At 41.3% G+C, this 26,278-nt stretch overlaps 1 protein-coding gene across 3 annotated transcripts in view; it reads left to right on the forward strand.

Annotated features, from left to right (window-relative positions):
- Positions 1 to 26,278, forward strand: part of BEGAIN (brain enriched guanylate kinase associated) — a 937,901-nt gene that overhangs the window by 344,337 nt on the left and 567,286 nt on the right. For all 3 annotated transcript variants that reach the window (XM_085628030.1, XM_085628031.1, XM_085628032.1), the window contains one exon: positions 12,491 to 12,652. In XM_085628030.1, the coding sequence (XP_085484156.1) occupies positions 12,491 to 12,652 (162 nt within the window). The remainder of the gene's footprint in view (positions 1 to 12,490; positions 12,653 to 26,278) is intronic.

A 26,278-nucleotide genomic window follows, 5' to 3' on the forward strand; every position in this document is an offset into this window, starting at 1 on the left:
GACCCCATTTCTAACAGTGCTGCATTTTGCAGCACACATAGAAAGAGGAATATGCCTCTCATGATAGTTTTAGTGCAGAAATGTGCCCTTTCCAGCGTAAAACCAATGATGTATGCAACACAGGCACTCTTGCACCATGGGGCAAGAAGGCCTGCATTAGCACTAGGTTGCCAAAAGGGTGCCAGTGCAGGGGACAAGGCAGGAATGTGCCATATTGCCCTAAATACGGGGCACTCCTGCCCTTTCCCAGTCATTCAGCGCAACACAGCAAGGTGACTTGCTGTGCTGCACGGTGTGACTTTTTTGTAAATTGACCCCTTAGAGTGTAGGCAGCATACTCATTGAGCTGTCTATCACCTGCTGCTCAATGCCTTTCTACTATAAGTCTCCTTTTTAGGTCTGGGTACAGACAGTTTTCACTTCGTGGACGTTTTTGATAATTTTTTCAGAAAAATGCAAGAAGCAGTATAGATAGAGAGCAGGCTTTGAGTACACTCTCTTCAGTCACTGGTGTTCATGTGTTTTTCATGATTTGTTATTGCTTGGATGGGCTGTCCCGAAAAACCTTTGCATTTCATGGATAGTTTCTTTTTTGCATGTGTGTTCCTATTTCGTTTGGTGATCATGCATCAAGCGGTCCTTTCATTAGAGTGCAGAGGCAACATGATGTTCAGCTTGAAGTTGGATGCCAGTATGTTCTCCTTGATGTATTTACTTTCCTTTCAAAAACATTTTAATTGCTAATCTATGGCTTCTTTGTTTAGCAAATGGGATCTACGTGCATTTCTTACCATATCAGTAATATCCAGTCCACATAATTTGTTTGACTTTACTGTCATCAATCAAACAATCAAACAGTACTTGTATAGTGCGGCTAATCACCTGTGAGTGTATCCAAGTGCTGGCCTTAGTGGGCACCAGGCGTTTCCCCGGAGGGTCGCCAGGGTGGGGGGCGGTTTTGGATCTGGTTTTGAGCCGGTTATGCAGCATTGCTGCAGTATCGGCTCCCTGTAACAAAAGCAGCTGCAGTGTTTTCCACGCGAACCTCTATCCCCCAAAAGCCCCACTTGCTTTTTTCTATGCTTTTCTCCACTTCCTACATAAAGTCAACATTTCAGCCCCAGAATTAGTACCTTGGATTACTGCTCTTAACATTTCTTTACCACACTCTTTTATTCACCGTGTTTTGGATACCAGATTTTCACCATGTATTGTTTCAACAATGCAGATTTCAACCCCCCAACGATGCCAAATTGAGGCCCTTGCAGAAAAAACTGTACAATGAGCCATTTTGTGCTGTCGCTGCAGGTATATAGGACCGTGAGTCGAAGGTTTGTGTTTATTCACATGTTGATAAAGAAGGTCAGATTCACAAAATGTTTGGTACAAAATGTTGAATTTATGGTTGGAAATCCAAAATTTGGATTCAGTGATTCTGCATGTATTTTTATTTCCAGCTTTAAATTCCACTTATATCTTGGAAAATGTGCAAGTATGATGAATTTTTCCACAGTTACAAATGTATTGTCGGGATAGTAAAAAGGGGGTTTGGAGGACCTAGGATTAGTGAATAAAATTACTTGGAACACCCACGAAGTTCGAATTAGTGGACACATACAAGCATTTTACATTGTTAGGTAAGCCAGTGCCTAATTTGAGTCTGTGGTTTTCAGGGTTCGGTAACGGCACTTAACTGTCAGTACTGGCACTCACGACAGCTGCCACATGGTGGCACTGTTTGTGTAATTTAAAGATCAGCAGAAAAATAGTTGTTGGTTCATTCAAAATTAATTAAGAACAACTGTTAGAAATGGGGGTCTCTAGTTGTCAGAGGTAGGTACCTTTGTCCAAATAGGGACCCTTTGTCCAAATAGGGACCCTTGCTTCTAGTCAGGGTATGGGGGATACACTCCTAAAATAACCCCTGCTCACCCCCTTGGTACCTTGGCACAAGCAGACAGGATTATCTCAGAGGCAGTGTGTAAAGCATTTGTGAACACATACAGTAACATAGTGAAAACACTACAAATGGACACCACACCAGTTTAGAAAAATAAGTAATCTTTATCTAACAAGACCAAACAACAAAAATCCACAATACAGTACCAAAAATACGACTTTCAAATGGTAGAAATAGTTCATTTCAAGCAAGTTGTAAATGCGAAACTTTTCTCACAAAGTACCTTAGATGTGTCACGCAAAACAACCAAAAGGGTCGCAGGGAAGGTGATGTGTCAGTTACTTGCTTCAGGGGAGGCGATGCGTCTGTTCCATACTTCGGCGCAGGGGAGGCGATGCGTTTGTTCCTTACCCGAGAGGAGGGGTTGCGTATGTTTCTTACTGCGTTCCGGTTACAAAGTGACAAGATAGCCCCTTGATGCATGGCGACGATCTGGTGCGATGTGACAAAATGGCAGCTCGATGCAATGGTCCGGTATGATGTGTGATCTTTTGCAGCCGCACGGCAGGTGCTGCAACGGTTTTCTCAGCGATGCGTTGGGACCCCATGTGGATGTGGCACACTTCTTCCTGGTTGCTCGGCGAGGCGTCAGAACCAAGTGCGGATGCGGCATGCTTCTTGCCGTGGCTCGGCGATGCGTCGGGAATTGGTGCGGATGTTACACACTTCTTCCTTATTGTGTCGATCTTCCAGCTCCCAGCGACAAACAGTCTCTAGAGGTCCTAAACAGCAGCAGGCACCTCTTTGCAGGTTAGACTTCCCAGCAAGGAAATTCAGGGGAGCTGGTGGTGAAGTCTTTGTGTCCCTGAGACTTCAGAACAGAAGGCAAGCTCAGTTTCACGTCCTTGGAGATCATCCTCGAGATGACAAAGCAAGCAGCAAAGTCCTTTTCTCCTTTCATTGGCAGCAAGCAGCCACTGCAGGCCAACCCCAGACAGCAAACAGCACAGGGCAGTATTCCTCCTCAGCTTCTCCGGCTCTTTTCCTTGGCAAAGGTTTCTCTTGAATCCCAGAAGTGATCTAAAAGTCTGGGGTCTGGGCCCCTCTTTTTATACACCAAAATAATTTGTTCTCTGAAGGCAGAGAGTGTCTGTACCCAGCCAAAACCAGTTTTGTCCTCACTGGTGCAGCTTCCTGACAGGAGGTGGAAACAGCATTGTTGAAAGCAGACCTGGCCCAGGCAGGTGAAAGGAAATCTCCTCCCCCTACTCTAAATTCAACCCAGGTCTATTCAGCCCAGCCCTGACTCATCAGGCTGCCGGAGCCGCAGCCCTCTCCCAGCCCCTGTCACTCACAAGCCAGACATGCAATACACAAACCTAGCAGAGGCACACTGGATGGTTAGGCAAGAAAATATCTACTTTCTAAAAGTGTTATTTTCAAACAAAGAATGTAAAAATCACCCACACTAAAAGATGCAATTTAACATTCTGAGTTCAGGCATATTAAACTTTATTTTCCCATCTTGTTCCCAGGGTCAGTTATGTTTATAAGATGTTAAAATCAAAGTGCCCAATCAGGACATGCCACACACATCAGGGCATGTCCTACCTTTCACATACACTGCACCCGGCCCATGGGCCTACCTTAGTGGGGACTAACATGTAGAAAAGGGAAGGTTTAGGAACTGCAAGTGGCTGCACTTGCCAAGTCGACATGGCAGTCCCAGACAGCACACAGGCTCTGCAATGGCAGGCCTGAACCACATTTGACAAGCTGCATCTGTGGATGGCACAACCAGTGCTGCAAACCCACCAGCAGCATTTGATTTACAGGCCCTGGGCACACATGGTGCACTGTATTAGGGTCTGACAAGTAAATCAAATAACCAATCATGGAGTCACTAATCCATAACCACAATTTACAAAAGGGAGCATATGCACTTTAGCACTGATCAGCAGTGAAAAAGTGCCCAGAGTCATAAAACCTTCAACAACAGGTCAGAATAAAATACAGGAGGAAGGCAAAAAGTTCTGGGATGACCCTGCAAAAAGGCCCAAGTCCAACATAACCCCCTTCCAGCCTAAAGCCAGGGTAGACTAATCAATACCTTGATAGGCTTCCCTGTTTGGGGCGATAGAACATGGACCCTGGCCCGCAACTTCAGGTTCTATGCCAATATGAACCCATTTGGATCCCTCTGTTCATACTCTCAGGGCCCACTAACTAAACCATGGGGACCCCTTCTCTTCACCTGTGGCCACCATCTGTGCAGCACCTAACGTTAGCTTGCTCACAGGTGTGTCCCAACAGACAGACAGTACCCACATGGCCAACACATAGGTGTGGCCCAGCCCACCCCCGGGGTGTGAGACCTGTCCCCCTCCCAGGGGCAACTCTGTCCACCAGGACAGCAAGACACAGTGGCCACTGACAGCTGTCAGTGACGAGAACCAGGCCCCAGGCCTTTAATGGTTTTCCAACCTCTGTGGCATCAGGGAGCGGGGGACAGTAGCCCCAGGTGCCTGGCACCCTAGGTCCACTCTCCCTTCTGTCAGGTCAGGTATGACATCCTGACACTGACCCACCAACCCCAGGCCTGTACCCGTGGCTGTACAGGAGACTAGGATGGGCTTTCCCACACTCTGTCCTCCTCCTCGGGGCTCTGCACACTCCCACCTGGAGCTGTTCACCCTTTCAGAATTATCAGGGCACCTGTGGCAGGTGTCCTGCACAATTCACCCAGCAGTTCGGGGGTTCTATCCTGCAACTGGGACCCTAGTTTAGGGTCTGTACCCTTAGACTTGGCAGAGGTCAAAGGTCAGGCTGCCCTCTCCCCACCCCCCTTACTGGGGCCCTTTACCCTCCCACCTGGAGCAGTGCCCCCAGAAGACAAACCGGTATGGGCACTGTTAGCAGTTGCCCTTCCCTCCAGATCAGGCAACATCTGAACCTTGCTTCCCAACCCAGGGACTAAACCCTGCGGCTGTGTACCCACCTGGCACACCAGGACCTCCTGGGGAGCATGCATGCCCCCCCCAAGGGTAACACATGACTCATGTGTTGTGTGACAGTCTGCCTGGTGCAGATCTCCTAACCCCTGTCCATCAGACAGTGCGCGAAGATCCCCCAGGACAGAAGTGGTGTCACTATGGTCACTCCTCGGAGGCTCAGCCCTTATGGTTGGCCCCTGACCCACTGGTTCCTCCACTGGGAATGAATCCCCCTCTCCCCCTCCATCTGGACTTCTGCACCCTCCACTTAGGAGTGGCACTGCCAGACCACAGAACTGATGGCGGTCCGCTTACAGACACTCCCAGTTCTCCTGACACCAGGAGATCCCCCTCAACGAATGGTCTATCAGGACAGCCTAGGCTCTCTACCTGGTGTTCCCTTAAGGAACCCTCCAGGCTCCTTGGGACTCATCCCATTCTCACTCCTTATCCTTAGAGACAGGACGTGAGTCCCTACACCCCTCCCTCGCACCAGGACCTAGCTGGGCTACTCTGAACCTCTCCCACCACTCTGGGCTGGAAGATACCTGAGCCACTCCTCTTAGGGTCACCCATCATGACACTACATGTGATGTCATCACTATAGTGAAAGAGTGTTTGATTTTGCTTCCACTACTCACTCCCTGGCATTTTAGTGAATTGACATCAAGGACCTTCGACAAAGTTAAAATATAATTTTCTCATAATACAAACTATAATGAAGTCATAATCATATTTGTTTTTTCGCTGCATGAGACACCCGTACAGCAGTACAAAAGATACAACCCATTTATAATGCATTATACAATTTCAAATAAATTTACGAATAAGCAGTAAGGTCTCTATAATTATATTTAGGAATCCAAATTACTATAAAAGCAACGGTGCGAGAAAATAGCACAAGATACGGTAAAAAAAACCACAAAGTGTGGTACACAATACAGCCACATGCTCGGGTCACCAGCAGAAAAAGACAATGGCCTAAATATTTTACAGTGGTATTCATAGCAAAAGATACTTTTCTGTATGGTTCTATAAAGAGCATGGTATTTCTCCTGCAAAATACTGCTCATATTTCTTTATTTTTGTGCAGGTTCCAAACCCCAAATCCTTCAGTTTAAGCAATTAATAAACCCTGTCAAACATGGGATTGGATGTGTGAAGAAATGTTGAGCCAGGGGATAATTGAAAAAGTCAAGCAGCATCAATAAAGAGAAAGCAAGGTTATCCTCTGCTACTGTGTAGGGAAAAGGGCATCTCTGCCACCGGTGGGTCATGATGAAAACTATGAATTGGTAGAAAATGAGAGCATTAGGAGAGCAGAGGGAGACAGTAAAAGAAGATAAGAGAGGAAATGTACAAAAGCTGCTGTTTCAAACCCTTTTGAGGTAGTCGTGCAGTAAGCGAAGCCGTCCTACAAATTGTGCTGAAGTGATTTTCTCGTGGACGGTTTCCTATTAGTCTCTGCTACTTTCTCCCAAACTCTGTCATTCCCTTTTGAGAAGCGCAGTTGTTGGGCTTCTTTGTGTTCTCACGCTGTAGATTGATAGATGTGGCTGCTGGCAGGGCAGCTTCCGAGTCACAGCATGGCTGAATGTCCCTTTGCTGGAGCGCCTTGACCCAATGGCACACTGAACAGGTACCCTGCTATACATTCCGCCAGATGCCATTGGCAACAATAAACCTTGCACAGAGGCTACTTCCAGCAAAAATTTAATTGCATGCTAAAAATATAGAATAGAGGTGAATAATAGACTCCAGTGGTGCCCTACCAGGCTGGCGTTAGTTGAGTTCGCTATTTATGTTGTGTAGTGTGACCCGTGGTATATGAGATGTGCACAGATAAGTGGTGGAAGTAGCAGGGTGAGAGATTACTAGGAGATTCCATTCTGCACTAATGCAGTTAGATGTCACCGGGATGCCATGCTCATGTTTGTACATCACCTGCCTTGTTAATTTTGTATTGTTTTAAATGGTGTATTCTGTAAATGTTTATAGGTAACAGTGATGCTGCTCCTTTTTTAAATAAATTAATTTTGTTAGCATTTTAATTGTACCAAAAAGGAAAAGGTAACAAAGTCACATAAAACAGTACAGCCGACTTTGCATTCCCATGAGGCATTAGACAACCATGAGCCATTAGACAACTTTTCTCAACATTGCATTAAAGTGCCCTGGCATCATTTGTGGGCATTGATTCAATTTGACACTGCAGCGTTAAACAAGATTTCTCCGGGTACATATCACAGCATGTTTCTCTGTTACACCCAACGCAGAAACGGTCCAAATTTTAATTTCCAGTACCAGCTCAATCTGGCTTCTTCAGACACTTTTGTTAGGCGTTTCCAAATTGAGCAAATACCCCTTGAAAGGCATTCTTTTGTTGAAGGTGTACTGAATGCAATAATTTCTTCTTTACTCAGTAGATTTCACTGCACTAATTTAAGGGTGCTGAATAATTAGTGTATTGGTTTGTTTGTGAAAACAATTCTGAAGACTATTTGGCTTTGGTAAGTTCAAAAGAAATGGCTCAGACTAAGAAGAAGTGACATTGGGATAAAGCCTGTTTGCTTAGCTGTAGTCTTCATTGTCCTTAGTTCCAAGAGTCCTTATCACAGACATTTATGATTCATTCGCTATCCCTATTAAGCTGGCCTTCATTCAGCTTAGTATAATCAGGAAGTTCGAGGTGTAGGTTATGGTTCAAAGCACACAGATGGTGGGAGGAGTTTAGGTTTCACTTCTTGTTCTTTTCTTCTGTCTAAGGTGGAATGACCTCAAAAGAATTTACTCTGATGAAGATTCTCTGGACTAAAAACTAACAAAGAATACTGGTATGTAACTGGGCATGCACTCTTGGAGTCCGATTTGGCTGCCAGATACATCATGAGAGAGCAGGCAGACTCTCCCAGAGTGCCATCAATGTGAAATCTCGCTATTGCACAGCGGGTGTCTCTCATGCATAGTAGGTGAGACAGCACATTTGCCTCTCCTGTCTCTGCTGCATTGTGCTCCTGTGTCTTGTATTGGGCCATTCTGCTGCCCAGTCACAAGTACAAAGGAAACACAATTGCCTCCCTTCACTCAGGGACCCTTCAGAGCCAGGGGCAGCCTGCATCTCACCCCTAAGCTGACACAGGGAGTGGAGAGGCTGACCCTCACCGAAACAAAATAAAGAAAGAAAAGAAATAGAGGGCAAGCAAAGAAATCAAGAAAAAAGTATAGCAAAGGGGTTCACAGCCTTCAAAACGTAAGAAATTAGACAAGACAATCTGATTTTTTACATGAACTTTGAGAAACTGAAAAAAATGTGGCCGGGAGGATGGCTTATGAAGCCTGGACTGACACACATAGTGTGGGACACAGCAATGAAAGAGGCACCACTTCTGTGAACATGGATTATGAAGGTCTGGAGAAGTTCACCAGACAGACAAGAAGCTACTTCAAAGGCAAAGTGAGTTCATTGCCATCCTGCTCTCCCGTAATTGCTGCACCTCTTTTGAAGATTTAGCTTGGAAAGCTAAATATTACTTTAAGACCACCAAAGAGATATGATGTGAAGGAAAAAAACTGATACTGCTGTACTATGCAGTTCAGGAAATATACAAACTATTCCAAGACCTTCCTCTCACTGGTGGGGATAGTTCACACAATCACAAGCCGTTACTGCTTTAGAGGCCCATGTAAATCCACAAACTAATACAGTCTAGCACATGTTTTTCCCCCAGATAGGCACAACAAAGAAAGGGTTAATTAGAGAAATGCTGTGGGCATCTGCTTGAATCACCAAGCACATGACGTGATGGTGACCAGGCAAAGGAACTGAAGGCATGATCATACAAAGGTGTTGGTTATCAATGATGATGAAACTGATACTTTGAGAACACAGAATGAGCCTTTAAGCCCTCCTTGCCCTGGGCAAGCTACACAATCTATCAAATGTATGTACGTGCCCAGTGCAAGGCAATGTGTGCTCCAACTGTGAGTTCATGAACCACTTCAAACGTGCCTGAGAAGCATCAATGACCTCTTCCTCCCATGGATAGTGTGTGCAGTGAGACCCAAAGAAGGCGAGTAGATTCAGACATCCACCGCAATCCCTGCCACTCACAGGACCAAAGAAGATGAAGTATTCTTGATCTTGTTCATAGACAGAGTATTGATACCTAGAAGGTCACAGATGAAATGCCAAGACATAGTAGCGGGTCTGCAAGTCATCACACTGATTAATAAATGTGCATCGGTAAACCTAATGAACACAAACCAGTTCCTACAGTAAAAATCATGTCTGAGGCTAACGGAAAGGAGGTCTGACTTCTGTGCATATGAAGGCCTTTTCACTGGGAGGCACCTTGGAAACAACAATCCAACACTAGGACAAACAAGTCAAAACAAATTTCTACATACCAGAAGGAAGAACAAGACATATGATGATCTGCAGTAATGCATAAGATCTGTGTTTCATGCATTCCGCAAAAAGTATCAACATGTGAAATTAAACACCTCAAGATCTAACACCTCTTCACATGTCAAGGTTATTTGCAGACCAGTAAAGCACCACTTTGACCCAACATGATGTTTCAACTGGTAGCCGTGAAGAAAATAGTTTCCTTTCTACATCTCTCTAAGTCGAAGCTGTTCAACTACAGAAGCAAATGAAGGAGGGTTGTTACACCTGGCATTCTTGGTGTGTCTTTACCCCAACGTTTTGCTTTCATACCACCTATTTTTGCTAACTTTGGTTTTGCTAGATTTTGGACTCTGCGCGCTTTACCACTGCTAACCATGGCTAAAGTACGTGTGCTATCTCCTTAAATCATGTTAGATGGGCTTATACCTAAATGGCATATTTAATATGCTTGCAATTCCCAAGTAGAGTGGCACTACCTGTGCCCAGGGCCTGTAAATTAAATGCTACTAGTGGTCCTGCAGCACTTATTGTGCCACCCACTTAAGTAGCCCTTTAAACATGTCTCAGGCTTGCCATTGCAGAACCTTTATGTGCTGTTTTAAGTGCCATGTTGACCTGGCAAAATCAACCTTTTGCCATGCCCAAAACCTCCTTTTTAATACATATAAGTCACCCTTAGCGAAAGTCCAGGACAGCCTACATAGCAGGGTGCAATGTATATGAAACATAGGACATGTACTTTTTACATATCCTGCTAGTGAAAAACTCTTACATTAGTTTTTCCCTAGTGCAAGGCCAACCTCTCCCATAGAATAACAGTGGAATTACGTTTATACATTTTATGAGTGTAATTTCCAGTTATGAACAGGTAACAGGGAACAGGACTCTGGAAACGCAATTTAAATCCTAACCTATGGTGAAGTCGGATTTTAAATTACAGTTCTGAAAATCCTAGTTTTAAAAGTTTGCATTTTCTTGCCCTAGCCATTTGGTACCTGCAGCCTGTGTCTTGGTCACATGATTGGGTGTGAGTAACAATTGGGCTTTGTGTATTCCTCCTAGACAGCCATACACAATGGAAAGCTTAGGTGTGACTGGATGGGCCATCACTGGCAGGATGGGTGAGAGGAGCTGGACCTAGCCCCACCTGCACTTAATTAGGCTGTGTCCCGTTCCTAAGCACAGGGCTCCATACCCCCTATAGTTAGTCTGGAGCCAGGGCTAGTAAGAAAGGGCACTTGTGCACTTCAAAGGCATGCCTCTAGAAGCTTCTCCTCACTTCAAAGACACAACTGTATATAAATACTGTACCTTAGACATCACCACTTCAGTACACTTCTGGACCTGTGGATACTCTTCCAGGTAGGACTGCTGTGCTGCTACAAGGACTGCCACTCTGCTGGACTGCTTCTCTGGAGGAACTGCTACCCTACTGTCCTGACTTTCTTCCTTCTGCCCTCCTGCCTGGGTGAGAAGGACTGGACCTGCATCTCTTGAAACCATAACCCAGAGTGACTCCAAGGACTAGTTAGCTAGCCTCCTGATCTGAAGCCTCAGGGACAGCTTCAAACAACCTTGCATCTGCACCTGGACTGTGCCATCTATGAGTCCACCCTGCCAAGTAGTGCCACCCTAGTACTGGACACTTGGAAGTGGACCTAAAGTGCCCTGCCAGACTTTGTGGATTGAGCAGAACCGACACATTTTCTCCTCAGCGTAGTGCATCTCCCGCAGAACTGGCCCATTGCCTCAGATGCTAAACGATTCGCTCTCGTACCGATGCATCACCTCTGCTGTGTGAACTTCTCCAACGCAAGGACTTTGCATTGCCCTCGCAGTCCATCGGCACCGCTGCTGCACAAAGCATCTCTGTGCAAGGACATTGCCTCACCCAGGGCAGCCTGTCACAACTACAGCTGCATTTTGCATTACATACAATGACATCCCCTCACACTTCGCAGCTCCCCGGAACTGCTGCTGCGCAACCAGGATTAAAGTTCAGTGCTTAGCAAGCCTAAGTAGGTCCCTGTAGCTGGCCCGCACTCCATTGCGGTCGGCATGAACCTGCGACGTTGTCCACGACCAGATGACCATAGTTGATGCTTTGTGCTTTTTGGCACTATTTTCACCTAAATCTTTAAAAGTCGATTATCTACAGTTCTGCTTATTGGATTTTTGTCATTTAGGCCTTTAGTTATTTATTAAAATGTACTCATTCGTTCTAATTTGTTGTGGGATTCTTCCTATGTTTTCACATTATTTCTGTTTAAGTAATGCACAAATTCTTTACACATCGCCTAAGTTAAGTCTGACTGCTCTGTGCCAAGCTATCGGATGGTTGAGCACAAGTTAATTTGGGGTTTGCTTGTGACTTCACCCTGACAAGGACTGTGGTTTCTCCTTGAGTAGGGTTTCACCCCCCCCCCCCCCCTTAACCAGAAACCAAGATTCTCACAGCGGAACAGACACAAGAAGTGGGAGGAAAGCCATGAGCAAGGGACTAATTCAAAGCCCACTCTATGTATGTTGGAGAAAGTAGTTCTGGTCAACAGACGGTCAAAGCTGTCGATAGCCAAGACACAAAAAGGTAACAAAACAGCATTTGTTCCATTTTTGCACTATTGTGAAGTTTTTGTAAGGAGGTCCCTTGTAGCTCTATACCTCATGGACCGATTTACCCAGGTGTGTAAGGTGTGCACCAATATTTAGGTTGTGGTAATACCTGATTGTAACACTATGTGCCCCATATGCTTGTTGCATTGTGTTACTCCCAAGTGTTTGTTCTATAGTGTATCTTAAATATTTGGTACAATGTATTGTTTTTCCCACATCCTCTGCATGATTGCATTCATCATTATTCTTGTATAATTTTTGCAAATCTTTTGTGGGAAAACCCAGTAAATTAAATTGATTTAATTTGCTAGAAATTGAAATGCTTCTTTACATACCCAGGGTAAAAACTATTTGTGACATTTTTCACCTTGTAAGAGGCCAAACAGAAACAGCAAACTCTTACACATATTTTTGCAGTAGAACATGTAAATGCATATTTGGTTTTAGCTGAAAATTGTGATATTGTTTTTCCACAATAAATTAGTTAAAAGTGAAGATCCTTTTTTCACCATTGATGGCAGTTGCCATTGCCTGCATATTTTCCTAATTAAGATTCACCTTTTGTACTTGCAGCAGTTTGCAGGACCAGAAGGAAGAGCTGCGGAAACGGCTATCCTATACGGCACATAAGCTGGAAATGCTTGAATCTGAATTTGATAACACTCGACAGTACCTCGAAACAGAACTTAGAAGAGCCCAAGAAGAATTAGAAAAAGTAACAGAAAAACTAAGAAGGTTAGATATTTTCTCTTTCAAAACACACTTGGAGCAGATGCTTGAAGCATTTGTAGTGGGGTGAAGGTCATTATGGACGTTGTAGGCTGTCAGAGGTGGAGTTTCTGATAAGGCTTAATGATGCTTATAATGCAAGCAGATAGCACTGTGTTACAAAATATGGTTCTTAATTTACATCTGCTTAACTATGGTCTTCATACAAGTTTTGTTCTAGTTTAAGAAGGTGGACTTAGAAAATCATGTACTATTGTTAGTATTTTTATAGCATCAGTACCGGAGCGTGACTTGATTTCCAGAACCATATTAGAATTAGTGTGTTAGCGTCAGCACTTCCTGGAAATTACAGAGTTCAGAATACCATTGTGATAGCCTGAAGTTTAGGGTTGGATTTACTTCAGAGCGCTTGAATGGCCAAACGAACTCTGATCACTAAGCAAACTTCAGAGATGAGAGAAGGTCAGACATCTGTGGTGTGTGACTGGCATGTAAGGTGTGATGTAAATGACTTAATATTGCACACTGAAAAGTTAGGCTCTATCACATAATTGTCCAGCCCGGCTAGAGCACAGGGAATCTTATAATAGATGTCATAGGAGGATGCACAATTTGACAGATACATGTAGGCTAGCTGTACTGATTCTAGTGAGCATCCAACCGTACCTCATCTCAGTAAGAAATATACAGCATAGATTCTATTTGACAAGGTTAAGGATGGGCTCCTTACATTATCAAGTAGCTTTCCCCAAAATGGGAAAGTGGAGTCATAACCTCCCAAACTGCCTCTGTGACGGAAAGTCCCCACAGACTACCTAGCACTTTATGGTTTTTTTTTTGTTTTTACCGGGACATTACGAATCTGTTTTAAAACCTTTATTTTTAGTTCTATTCATATAAATATGCTTTTGACTATATTTGTAGCTTGGAAAATGACAACATTTGTAACACTGTTATTGTTTTTATACAAATGGCAATCAGTCAAAGAAAGGATAACTCATATTTGGAAGTCTTAACGTATGAATAACTAGTAGACCTTTGAAATACCTTAGGGCTTCATAAACTTCAGACTGAAATTAGCCATCGCCCCGCACTTATGCAATTTATCACTTTAGTGCTTTGTTTACCTAAGCTTAGTGAACATACATCTAGTTAAATGAATTATCAGGCACTGTTTCCCGGATTGTGAGTCTAAGTTGTTTTAAAAGCTGATTTTAAGAGTAATGATGTGTTGACACTTTTAATCTGAGTATTAGTATGGATCGAATTGTTTTTAGAAGTGTATCTTATTAATGTTTATATATTAAATGTGAATAACTTTGGAGTAGCAACACGTTCTGTCTTTAATAAGTGCATTTTATAATTGTTTATTCATTAACTGTGATGGATATTTGAGTAGTAACCTGTATAGAAATTTAAAGATGGAGCGTCAACATATAATGAATTGCTTAGAATGATTTTAGTGACTAATAGCGATATTATTTTTATGATTAGAATGCTTTTATGGTTGTATTTTATTGACTGAATAAAGCTTGATTGAATCGAATTGAATTGACTTAATATTGCACACTGACATGTTAGGCTCCATCACATAATTGCCCAGCCTGGCTAGAGCACAGGGAATCTTATAATAGATGTCACAGGACGATGCACTATTTGACAGATACATGTAGGCTAGCTGTACTGGTTCTGATGGATCATTAGCCACCCTAACACCACATGCCACTGTATTTTACCAGATATGCTGGTGCACCTGATAAGTACTCAAGGGATACCATTAAACCTGTCAAGTGCATTCTTTAAATCAGTGCTTAGCAGAACAAAACTGAGATCACATTTATGATCAAGTGGGACCAAAGCTGGGATGGTCAGCAAGGATCTGCTCATTTCCTGTGGTTGCTCAGTAACTAAGTTCTATGTTAATGATTCTCAGATCCGGCTAGACTTATGGCCTCATTACGAGTTTGGCGGTGCAGGAGTGGGACCAGTTCTTTGGCGTTCCCAGGGCGATGCCTGAGAAATAGGTACCGCAATGCGAACGTCAAAGGCAGTACCTGCACGGCATGGACTGCTGCAGTTCATGCTGTGCAGGTACTAAGGTGCGTGCACACAGGGGGCACATTTTGTGTGCATCCACATGGCATGAGGCATAAGTGGGCCCTGCAGGGCCCCATTTGTTTCCTCTGCACCACGGTTTTCATGAAATCCATGGCGGGGAGAAAACTTGCAATATGCTTGGTGGAACTGTTGCCTCAGGAGCCCAGCACAACCACCAGGGAATTGCAGTTCTCTGGCAGTTGCGATGATTGCGGCTGTCCCAGTGCAGCCTGACCGTCCCAGTCAAAATAGGGCAGTCGGGAGACCGCCACCGTGAGTCTGGCCGACCGTGGACCGCCAGACTCATTAATAAGGGCCTTTGATACAGCTTCTAATAAATCTGTAATGGTGGTAGATTGGAGCAGCACAAAGTGGATGCAGCACAATTAGCTAGGGACGAATTATGATAAGAATGGAGTTCCATTCCTTGGCTGCTCAAATCAGTATGTTATTTCCTTCTGCTGTCCTTGAGAACAGGGTGCACCCTTCATGTCTCCTGATTCTTTGACTTTCCACCGTGGTAAGTCACAAAGCAAGCAATGCGCTGGTGACTCTCCTGTGATAAAATCCTAAGCTAACTGTTTGGATCTCCATTTCGCAGCCTCGCTGTTCTGTACTATTTCCATTCTGCCAGTGATGGCACATCAAGGCACACCTAAGCTCTCTATTGTATGTGCTGTCTGGGAGGAATAATTAAAGTCCAGCAGCCAACTTCACCAAGTCAGGTGACCCAGGAGCAGGCTCCAAATGGTAGGGCAGGGAAATGCCTACCTTCTCAAGGTACATATAATAGTGTGGTCCTATTGGCTTGTAATTCTAGAGAAATCCAATATTTAATTTGCAATGCAGGTGAGTGAAAAACACAAGATTCTGAATAGTTCACACTTAATGCTGTTTTGAATAATCAAACCAAATTTTAAATATCAAAATCATTCATAGTATATACAGTATTCCTAGAGTTTGTTCCATAATGGTTGCTCCAAATAGAGTGAAAATAGAAGGGTTTATAGAAGTGCTCATGTGCGCAAGTGATCAGAAAGGAAATTAAAAGGAATTAATAACTGTTCACACAGCAATCATCATTTAACATCGATGGCTCTGAGAAACTGAAATTAGCAAAAGCCGAGAAGCCTGTCTGAGAGATTTGTACACTGGTATTATTGCCTTGTTCAAAAGGATGGTTAGTGAATCAAAAACACCCCTCAAAGGTATGTATATATAGTAAATCCAGGCTTGGAGGGTTTAAGTTGTGGACATTTTGACCCGACTGTTGCATGAGGTAAATTAAGCCCTTTCATTCGGGTCTTCATCAGGAAAGTAGCAAGTGAGCTGTTTTAAATAGGGGAACCTAAAAAAGACACACTTAATTAGTTCTAAAGTGGGTCCTATTAAAAATATTTGCATCGCCATTAGTACAGAACAATACTGACCTCAAAGTGGTGCAGCCGCACCACATGTCAGGGAAGGTGCTCCATCATGATACACCCTTCCTTCAGGATCAAAAGTGCGATTTATAAAGCCTTTCACATCACAGTCTATGATTTAAAGAGGAGTGCAAGTGGCATAAAATGGCCATCAAAAATCAAACACATGATTTACAACCAAAAAATGTGATTTACAACCAACCATGCGAGGAAACCTACCTCATCATTTGGGAGATATCATAAGGATTCAGCTAGCATATGTCCTTTAATGACAGCTGTAAAACAAAGGAGCAATTACAGGGCTAAATGGGCCTCATAAGTGGAGCAACATCAAGATAAGCACTGGAGAGTGCTCGCACTCACCCAATAATTCCAGTATACATCGGGGATTTACATGAATACTAGAGGAGGCAGGAAAATAATTCCATATAACCAAACAATTCGTTACAGGAACTGAAATAAAAATTAAAATAAAATTTGAAAAGAAGCGATTTGGAAAACACACACATTGGTAAGTGTGTTTGGAGCGGTGTTCTCGCTCAAGCGCTTACCTCTCCTGAAGCTCCAAGGCAGGGTGTCCGTCCAGGCACCGAACACGCGGTAAACAAGGGAAAATTTAATGCACCCGCGTGTATGTGAAACGTGCACGTTGGCTCCTGTGCGGAACCGGAGAGCTGAGTCTTTCTTCTGGCTAGTCCTGCATCTAAGCTGTGAAAGTACATGGGCAAGAATTCAGGAAATGGTAGAAACCAGGATAGAGATGTAAAAATGATATGCTCCAAGAACATGAATCTATACTGAATCTCCCAATTTAAAAATGACATTTTTTGCAGAGCCAAGTGGTAATAGATCCCCCCTATAGGGAGTGGTGGACAGTAGAAAAAAGAAGTCCTTGATATTTAAAAAGAGAGCACAGTGGCATCCAAGTGTACTAGAAACTTTAAAAAACAGTTACTTACAGGTAGTATTGTGCAATATATACAATGAATATCGTCAACATGCCCCAGATATTCCCAATTACAGTTACATTATGGTAATGTTGCAAATTATACACAATGACTATCTTCAAAAGGAAAGAAAGTAAAGAAAGTAATAGCAATTGCACAGTGAAATATCTTCAGGTTGCAAACATAAATTATCATCATGGCATAACATTAGAATTGGGAATTAGGCAAATTCAGTATAAGCATACCTTGATCCAGCAAGGGTTTTTTTGTTACAAGGAACAAAGATACAGCAAGAATGTTATATTGTGACAATATAGAGGCATGTTTTGAAACCTCCTCATATTCATTGAGACCCCTGGCTACTGTATCCAAATTATGTATCCATTTACACTCCATCAAATGTAAGATGCTGTGGAAATTGCCTCCTCTTGGATTGGTGCTGACCTTTTCTATCACCATCTATTTCAAACTTGCTGCGGTATGTCCAAATGTATTGAAGTGTTCAACAAGGGGAGCACCCTGTACCTTACACCTTAACTGGTGACTGACTTCCAGTGAACCCGTCATTTGTGCCACTGGCAGTCAATTAAAGGCAGCGACCCCAGTGACAGCCTGTCATGCAACAAGCATCTAGTTAGGGCAGTCCTCAAGAGTGCCGATCTCTGCACAGCAGTTAAGAGTGAATTCCTTTCCTGAATATTTCTCTAAAATTATTGGACATTTATGCCAAACGTTCTGTGGCATTATTTTGACCTAAAATATTTTAAACCCCCAATGAAAAATTGTTCCACGATTAAATTAATTCATTATTTTTTTACCATAGAAAACTATATACACGAAGCAGTTCCTTTTTAAATGTTGTTTTCCAACAATTGATCATTTGTCTTGCATAGACTTCAAGAAACATGACTTCATTAACGCTGTACTTTCTACCTGCGTGCATGCATGCACTTTTTGTATTAAAAGGGGTTGCTTCGTTTTAAAAGCATCCCTTGTATCTTCTAAACTCGCCTTCATTTTTCGACTTAACGTATTCACACTACGGGGGCTTTGGGAAGCCTGTCATTCCATTAAAAAAAACAGTTCTGCAGAACAGTACAGTACATTTTATGTTTATTATGTACTTGGCACACTCTGAGGTACTTTAGGATTCAAGGCATTGGACTTTGAAAAGAGATGCAATATGTCTGCTACAATTTTTCATAAGTCTGACTGCCATTTTGAAGTAACTGATGCTTTAAAAGCAGTGTGATTAAAGACACAATACAATTTTAGCCCAGAGTTGGGATCATTGTTTGTACTCTGTTTGAGTTGTTATGTAAGTATGTAAGGTTATTGTTTCCTGCTGCGTACGAAAAAAACATGTCTTTTAGTCTATAAAATAGGAATAGTCACTCTTTCTCGCAAATATTATCTTCTCTTTAAATGTTTAACTAAAGCATTGAACAGCCGTAGGTGACATTTTAATTTTCACAAAATGACAGGCATTCAGTTGACCCAGTGTGTAGCAATTTCAACAACGTTTGACCCTTTAGAGGTAGAAAGCAGTTTTTTTTGTTGAAACCATCAAATTACTCAGCAGATGAGGGATCTTGTGACGAGTGCTGCAAACTCATATTTACTTGGGAAACTCTGGTCACACATTCATGTTTTTCCTGGAATGCTAACTAAAGTGATTAAAATCACTACATTTCATGCAACAAATAAATTACTATGTATGCCTTTTTATCCATTAGCCCACCGCAACCCTTCATGTATTCATAAATATTCATAAACAGCAAAGTCATTGTCTGTTTTAGCCAGATTACTCTATTTAGTGTGCGGTAACATAATAAGAGCAAAAACAAGGAAGAGGTTAATATCCAGAGGCTCAGTATTAGCTAGTTGTTTTTGCCATTTGTCTGTCTGTAATAAATGGTTAGAAGTATGGTAAAGCGAAATAAAAAATATGCTGTGATAAAAAAAATGTATAAGAATTATAAAAAAAAAATTAAAAAACAAATCTGATTAAATACATAGGCTCTCAATTACAATGAAATTTTGACTTTTATAAATTTAGAGCCTGATATGGAGTTCGGCGGATGGGGAACTCCCTCACAAATGTGACAGATATCCTATTTGCCGTAGTACAAGTGCAATATACCCAATGGCACTTGTAATATGGCGGACGGTATATATGTCACATTTGTGACGGAGTAACCTGTCCACTGAACTCTAAATCCGGCCCTTAGTTATGAGTGTGTGCATATTTTCTACTTCCATGGAATTCACAAAGATTATGTTCCACTAGTACATATGCACCGGCTAGAGAACTGAGAAACATGTGGATGAATCAAAATCGGAAATATCCGGCATCAAAAAGGTGCTGTGGATGAAATTCTGCTTTGGAATATGCTCTCACATAATTGCCCTAGCACATGAAAACTAATTAGTCACAGCCACAAACTGTTTTCCTCATTACATGCAGCAGGTGTGTAGCAGATAATTTAGGCTCTATGGAAACCATTCTGCCACAGAGGACGTAAAACATGAGGAGATGGAGTTTTGAACTACATGGTGCATCACTGGGGTCAGCACTTCAGTCTGACTCTTCAATCTCGCTGCTCTGCTGCCTGCCATTCAAGCAGTGTGGGAGTGTGAGCAAGAATGTGCCCCATACAGAGAATAAAAAGGCTACCAAGAAGCTTGTGAAGGAGTATTCTAGGGTGCAAGTAGTAGTGGTATAGTGTTGAGCTGGACCTGGGGCATATCTCACCCCCTTTCTCCTTTAAAAAGATAGAGGTAAGTTATCGACTCCAAAGATTCATGGCATGGCTATTCCGGAAGCCCAATATAACAGTATTGTAGGCCCTATCTCAAAGCTTCTTTTGCCTCCATGTAATACTTTTCCCATGTCTTCATTGCCTCCTTTCTCCCCAACCACCTTGCCAATGTAACCCTTTTAAAAGTGTTGGCCATCTGCCTTCCCTGCCCTGCTAAAAGGGTATAGCTGTGACTCCTGCATCTGAAAACATCTGTTAACCATGAAACAGCCTGCATCTACTTTAGCCACACTCCAAGGGCATGCCTCATTGTAATGTTCCTGTAATACACATTCATATCCTAACATCTCTGTTTCACCAGTCAGTGTGAAAGGAGGGCTTCACACAGGAGGAGAAGTCTCTGCTCTCCCAAGAGGCTCATAGACTGCTGAAGCCTATTGACAAAAGGTAAATCTACATGTGTAGATTTACTACAAGTAAATTTACTCTTACTCTTTTGAGTACCTTTACTACTTTTGGCTAGTTAACATTTACATTTGCAAAGTTACTCAAAAGTGAAGAATTACATGCTCACACCCTCTTAAATTGGGGTCGGAGTCACTAAAAATGTCAAATACCATTATAAGCGTATTACTAAGAGGGAGTTCACAACCATGTTTGACATTCTGGACACTTGGCAGAAACCTTCACAATCGGGGCAGGGATCTCTCTATGGATGTTATATATTAATGTTAATTTATTCATAAATTTATTTTAAATGCAGAAAAATATTTAAAACATTACAGCATTAATAGGCATGATTTTAAATTAAAAATGTAATACCTTTACATATATTAACTGAAAATAAAATTATTTTCTTAATTTTAAAATAAAAAAAATCCCACCCAAAAGAGAACATATCTATTTTTTGGAATGTATTTTTAAATTGTTAAAAGTAATGTACAAAATCAACTACATGTAATGTAATTATTTTTAATAAACATCATTTTCGGATTATTGTCCACATTTAATTTAATAAATGTAAATGAATATATTTGTTTACATAGTTTATATAATTTAATTTCTTCTAACATCCGCTCCTATGGGGTTTAACTTTAAGTCTCTACCTCCATAATTTTCTATGAAAGGGTGTTGCAGTACCTGTGGTTGTTCATGTGTGGTAATGAACCTAATCCTGCTCTGAGTTGGAGTACATTTACACCCGTTTTGTGTCCTTTTTGGCTGTAGCAACTATAGATATGGGTAGAGGTTTGTCCCTCTCTACATCTCTCCCTGACTCACCCTAAAGCCCTCCTTATTCCTCTCTTAACAACTGCTCTTCACTGCTAGTAAATATTCCCATTTTTCCAACTGCTCCCTTGTGTTCCTCCCAAATATACTATGAAAACATATACTTACACCTGCGGCAATCTCCACAGGGATCACTGATATAAAATATCGGCAATTAAATATCGATAACAATAATATCCACTACCTATACTTAAGTAGTAAAACCACAAATATCGAGAACACAAATATCATGCTAAAATTATCAATTTTACCTGTATCAAAAACAGAAATATCGGAAACAAAAATATTGTTGCCTTTAAATAAACACATACCATGTCAAAAATTATGATTCACGCAATAGTATAGCCAAAATAATTAAATCCTTAATAAATATATAAAATCACTTTTTACAGGAAACAGTTATTGGAAATAAACCTAAAACATTTTATACACATGTTTAAATTAAATATAAATATATTACAAACATGTGTGTGTGTGTGTGTGTGTGTGTGTATATATATATACACACACACATATAAAGACAACATCTTTACTAATCACCCCAATAAATTATATATGTGACATCATACTAATACAACCCAAAATAAATTACCAATAACCACAAACATTTACACAACAACCTAAGATATATATATATATATATATATATATATATTCACAAATCCACTGTTCGTGAGCGTGCTCTCAGAAATACATGAACTCCGTGAACTTAGTTAATCCACCATTTATTCCACAACGCGTTTCGGTTCCAGGGAACCTTGATCACGTGAAAGTTACACACAATCAGGAGACAACTTATCAGGTCACACAGAAAGTAAAGAAGGAAAATACATGTCAGACATCTTGCAGTAGCACAAAGAGTAAAACAAGTATAGTGTAATGTTGCACATGGATACTGCAATACAACTCGAAAGGCCCACATCATGTATAAATGACATCACATTGGTAAAAAATGACATCACATTGGTAAAAAGGCCCTAGAATCATCCTGATTATTTTGATTATTTCCAGGCCGAATTAATGCAAACTATATATATTCCGAAAGCACATTACACACTATTCAGTGACGTGAGACAGGCTACACCAACTATGGTTCATCAATCCTTTATTCATAGGCAAAGAAAGCATAACGTGTTTCAACTCAATGCAAGTCTTCCTCATATGCAAATATTCGTTAGGTGAAAAATCTTTAACGATATAGGGCCCGATTCACAGAACTAATTTAAGACAAAATCCTAAACTTACTACCATTTTGGTTTTCACAGAAGGCACTTACTCATTTTGTATTCACAGAAGGCACTTACTCATTTTGGTATTCACAGAAGGCACTTACTCATTTTGGTATTCACATTGATGAGTAAGGGGGGAGGGCTGTTACTACTGAGGGCTTGATCCTGGGGAGTCAGTTTGGTGGCCAGGCTCTGGCTAGCTGCTCTGCCAGATCAACCTTTTGATAAATAGAGAGCATTGTTATTGGTGGAACTGTGGCATCTATAGCCATATTGTGCGTGTCATAGTAAGTAAAGACTTGGATGACACAAAATAGGTAGAGATTGCTATTGTGATCTATTTGCGTGGCATTGAAGTTGGTTAGAAGACATTTGGAGACATGCAATACATGTAGTGGAATTGAGCAGCTCATTAGATGTGCTGATATGTATCATTTTGGATTTAGGGATAAACATGACATCTCCATAATATTTCAACCAACACAGTGTAGAAGTAGCATGCATTTGACCATTTCACGGCTTAGTTGTATATAATACAGGCAAACACACAACCTGGTTGTATATTTAGCATTATTCATCATGTGAGCAGTGCAGAGTCAATAAGTCACCTGCCACTTCTAATCAGCTGAGTTACCTTAATGGCTTACATATATTTGAGATACACACTTGGTCTGGTGTCACTCATGCCATCAATGGTTTCATTTGAGGAGGCAAGGACACCGTCAATCAAAGTATCAAACATGTCTGAGTAGAGCACTGTATGTACACTGCACAGTTCAAGATATGGCATACAAGTGAGCAGGGCCAAACGGACTATTGCCTCTTGGTCTGAGTTACAGTCACAGGACCTCATGGTAGTTGTAGACATTTCTAGCTCAACTTACCAACAGTTGACAAATAGTAACCTGCATGATAGGTGAACATCAGTTGTAAAATTGCAGACAGGTGAACAGGGGCAAAAGGACTATTCCATCTAGGTTAGAGTTACAGTCACAGGGCCCCGTGGTAGTTGTAGTCAATTCTATCTCGACTGACCAATACTTGACAAATGGTTAGTGCAACATACCTGTTGACAACCTGCATCTGGGATGGAACATACCTTAACATTTTTATAAATATCACGGATCCTGGGATGATATTGTTTTTAATGATACACTTACAGGCAGCATTTCAACATGCAGAATGTAATGGAGGTTGATACATGTGATCTTCAATGCAACATTAAACAATAACACTGACAAGTCAACATCTCTGATACTTTGAGGACTGCATGTTAGAAAAGTATATAGACAACAGAAAAGCAAAAGCTGAGTTCAGAGCCAACTGGCTATTGCGACAGTTAGTGAATTGTAGCTTACCAGACTCCATTCCACCAGGTATTCCTGTCATGCCCTCAGTATGCAGGATGGCCAAGACCTTCTCCTCCCAGGGAAAGAGTTGAAAGATGGGCTGGCAGTTGCTGTATCAGTGCTGAATGCAAAGAAGGCAAAATGACCTGAACTTTTTTAGGGGTGAGGTAGGGTAGTGTTTATGATGGACGTGGAACAAGAAAGGTGGTGGTGGTATGGCAGAAGTTTTGAAGTTTCGCTTTAGGCCACTGTCTTTTGTGCACTGGAAAGAGTAAAGTTGCAGTGCAAGCCTGGTAACATTTTATTATTATAAGCTTACTCTTCTTACTACTCTAACCATATTGGGCCCTTTAGAATAAGAAAATCTGCAGCATCTCTATTTACCACAGAGGCACTGATTAATTTGTCTCTGCCGATGGGAAGGGTAAAACTTAGCTGTCCAAAGAAGATTATTAATTGGCAGCCAACTCACAACTTTGAGATCAGATTTAGGTACACCACACTGAAAACTTTGCTGTAGAAATAAAGAATAGCAACAGGAAGACCCAACCTCCTGAAGAAGTTAAGTCGAGTTAGAATTATGCAGACCAGAAGCTCTGCAACAGCAACACAAAACAAAAGAAGTAACACTTGATGTTCTGTTATATCTTGCTGTTTCTCTCTTCAACACATTTAAGTCATTAGTGAACAGCACAGTTTGAATGGAAGAATAACAGGACTCAATATTAGACACAGACAGATATTAGTTTAATTTGGTTATTGTATTAAAGATTCAAAGTTTATTGCCAGGAACAATCTTTTGAGAATTTCTGTTAAGAATATCACAGCTTGTATAAAAATGTCAAACATTTAAGCAAGTTTTATTGGATGGTTATTACCAGAATTAGTTTACAGAGCTACAGAGTCCCATTGCCATTAAGGCAGAAGGATAGTTCGTTTTCTAAAATCTCAATTCCTGTGAGGAAGGGAAAAGTGTTCAAATTTAAAGTCCATTTAAGAGCAAGTCCATTAGCTTAGAACTAGTGAAATAAAGGAAATTAAAAATGAAAATGGTTCGGCAAAGAAGGTTAAAGTCCATTTGGAAGCGACTCTAGCATCAGCAAGGCAGTCCAAAGTAGCTAAAGTTCCCAAAAATTGATCAGCATAGCATCTCCTCACAAAGGGAAAAGAAAAGTATGGTATTGCCCCTCTTTTGGGGGTTTCTTCTTTTATAAAGTCTCTAGCAATGACCCAGTGATGTAGAATCAAACCACCATCAAAAGATGATCATAAGTTCAGCTCCACATAGAGTCACCTAGAGACTTGCAACAGTGAGATGCTTTCCCATGCTGGTCATGAGACACAAGATTTGAGAGTCCACATAGGCCTAGCATCGGTGGAAGGGAGATACAAAGTTACTATAGCGATAGCTGAAATCCTGTTACCACAGGAGTATTTCACTGTGAACGTTGAAGAAACATTCAGGTATATCGGGGTGTACACATGTACAGGACAAATTAAGCAACATTTCACTAGCGGTTAATGTTCCAAATCTAGTTTCGACACGTTTTTTGCACCAACTTTACCAAGTAATGCATTCAAACAGAAAGCATTAAAAACACTAGGCCACTTATTAATAGCATATTTCCATCTATAAATGTTATTAAACAACATTTTCATAAAAAACTCATTAGTGCAACTCATTTATATGTATTAGTATTACTTTGTATGTATGTTTTCTTCATCTTGTATTTTAAAGCACGCTTTTATGGTACTTCTACTACACTTGTCTCAAGCTCATGTGTCACTGTGTCTAACGTGTCCAAAGCGCACTTTCAGCTTTTCATGTCTTCAATTAGTATTTGTGACGTGTATTGTGATTTTTAAGCTTGTGCTACATCAGTAACAAAGACAGAGGTTGATAAAGAAGAGAATGCCAAACCAAATGTTGTGTTAGTACATCTCTATGGCGCAAGCTCAATCACTGTTATTGTAAATAAAGCAATAAAGCATCTGTTTGGGGAACAGGCATCTGAAATATGGTGCAGCAAGGTAAATCAATATAGAGTAGGCAAGCAAAGTACAAACATAACAAATTGTACAACAATATTACAACAGTGTAAAAGATAGGTTTGCGTAGAGTTGTGCATCAGTAAAGAGTGTCATTCTGCAACATTGTTTGGACTGGTGAGGTACATGCAATGAATCCGTGACTAAAGAAACAGTATCCATTCAGGAAAAAAATATCACATCCCTTATGACCACAGACAACCAACTCTCTGTTTTAGAGATAACAAGGAAGACAGGTTTCAAACTGGTAACACAATAAAAGTAGCTAAGGAAACAGTATGCTCTTCAGCTCTCCAGGAGAATGTCTTGCTTATTCGTCCCTTTGTGATTTTATTATTTATAGATGCTCCTTGACAATGGCTAAGCCTAATTCACAGATGTTCATGTGCATCAACAAGTAGCTTACAGAGATTGAAATGGAGAAGAAAGAAAATGAATGTGCAAGGATTGGAAATGAAGCAACATTACAATAGTAAAAAACTAGT

The sequence above is a fragment of the Triturus cristatus genome, chromosome 9, assembly GCF_964204655.1.
Source record: "Triturus cristatus chromosome 9, aTriCri1.1, whole genome shotgun sequence".
NCBI lineage: Eukaryota > Metazoa > Chordata > Amphibia > Caudata > Salamandridae > Triturus > Triturus cristatus.